At 41.4% G+C, this 1,850-nt stretch overlaps 1 protein-coding gene across 1 annotated transcript in view; it reads right to left on the bottom strand.

Moving 5' to 3' along the window:
* HMGCS1 (3-hydroxy-3-methylglutaryl-CoA synthase 1) overlaps positions 1–1,845 on the bottom strand; it is a gene marked incomplete at its 5' end in the record, with an annotated part of 11,087 nt that extends 9,242 nt beyond the window's left edge. The window contains 3 exons of the mRNA XM_004703633.3: positions 391–555; positions 1,047–1,172; positions 1,473–1,845. Of these exons, the coding sequence (XP_004703690.2) occupies positions 391–555; positions 1,047–1,172; positions 1,473–1,845 (664 nt within the window). The remainder of the gene's footprint in view (positions 1–390; positions 556–1,046; positions 1,173–1,472) is intronic.
* Between the last annotated feature and the right edge of the window lie 5 nt (positions 1,846–1,850).

Genomic DNA, 1,850 nt, shown 5'->3' with positions numbered 1-1,850 from the left:
ATTCCCAGATCAAGTCCAAACAGACAATAGGAAGGACAGGAATGGATCAGTTCAGTGTGATTTTTCTGGATCAAGGTTAAAAATGAAAAGATCCTTTAGTAGATCAATAAAACTTAAGTTATTTCCTTTTCCTTGACTTCAATTTTCTTATGAGGGGTAAAATCAAACTAGGTATTTTTTTGTAGCAACATTTCATTCCCAAGGCTTCCCTCTTTTCCTAAATTACACATTCCCAGAAACTCTAAGGCAATGCCCTTTGGTAGATCAGAAGGAAAATGGTTAAAGGCTACTAATGAAGGAGACCCACACATTTGTTTCTCATTACAGACACCCAGCACATTATGCTGCCCTCTTTAAATACCAAAACCAACGAACACAGGTAAAACCTACCCTTCTGCCATTGGGCCCGGATCTTTTTGCGGTAGACATAATAGCAGCGGTCTAAGGCACTGAGGTAGCATTGTATGGAGAGCTTGCCATCCACTATAGGATACTCTGAGAGCATATCAGGCTTGTAAAAGTCATAAGCATGCTGCATATGGGTTCCACGAAGCCCTAGCATACACAGAAAAGGAAGAGGTCAGTGTAGTTTTACATCTTGATATTTGTATATAAGGACATTGCATTATCTGAGGGCCTTCCTTAACTATCAAGTCAACCCTCTGCACTAGGTAAAATGAAGGAGCGCTTGACACGAAGCACAGCAGTATCCATGAACAGGCCTAAGACTCCTTTGGTATGTTTTCATTCAAGTGTCACAAACCCAACTAGACAAATCACAAGTGCTCTACTGAACTGACAATAAATTTCCCTTGGCATTTACTGGGTGACCATGGGCAAGTTACTCTGGCCTACTGAAACCCATTTTCCTTCTCTCTGAAATGGGGATGATACCACCTACTGCACAGGATTGAGTAACGTAACCCATACATAGCACTTTGCAGGTACTGCCTGCTGTACTTAATGAATCCTTAGGAAGGACTAGTTGTTCTCTATATGTTATTTCTCAGCATACTGTGTTAAAAATAAAAATCTTTCCCACTTACCTCGTTCAAAAATTAAAGGAGCATTTGGCCCAATTAGCAAAGCAACGGCTCCCACTCCACCGGTTGGCCTAGCATTTCCTGTGGCATATACAGCAATATCTCCGGCAACTACCAGGGCATACCGTCCTGCAAAATATTTTCAGTTAGCTCACACACAAGAATATGATTCACGCTATACCAATACATGTAAATTGAAGTGTGCTATATTCTACCCAGAATATCCTTTCTCATTCTTTGGCTAAAAAAGGGAAGTGTTCCAGCAAGAGTTTGAATTGATCATTTTGTCCCACAGAAAAAAGCTAACCAATTCATAATTCAGGTAAGGTGAAAGCCATGGTCTTTACACAACTTAACTGGTAGGAGTCAGCATGCAGCATTAATTCAAAGGTAACTTGCTTTCTTTTGGAACAGAAGCATGTAACATACCATCCCAGGAGCTGGACTCAATCCAGTTAATGGCATTGAAGACAGCAGCCGTGCCTCCATAGCATGCATTCGTTGTATCTATTCCTTCTATATCGGTATTCCCAGACTCCTCAAATAGCTGCATCAAATTAGTCTTCACTGACTTTGATTTGTCGATGATGGTCTCTGTCCCAACTTCCAGACGCCCAATGCAGTCATAGGAAAGGTTGTTTCTCTCCATAAGATTCTGAACCGCAGTCAAGCAAAGAGAGTTGATATCTTCTCTATCGGTGCAGAAACCCATCTTGGCCTGGCCCAAACCAATGGTATACTTTCCAGCGTCTACACCATCATACTTTTCCAGCTCTGATTGATCAACGTACTGGGAAGGAAAGTAAA

The sequence above is a fragment of the Echinops telfairi genome, unplaced genomic scaffold (assembly GCF_000313985.2).
Source record: "Echinops telfairi isolate 266 unplaced genomic scaffold, ASM31398v2 ScPeMD7_7469;HRSCAF=8507_1, whole genome shotgun sequence".
Lineage (NCBI taxonomy): Eukaryota > Metazoa > Chordata > Mammalia > Afrosoricida > Tenrecidae > Echinops > Echinops telfairi.
The sequence above is the reverse complement of the archived record's forward strand: the minus strand, read 5'-3'. Positions and strand labels throughout refer to the sequence as shown.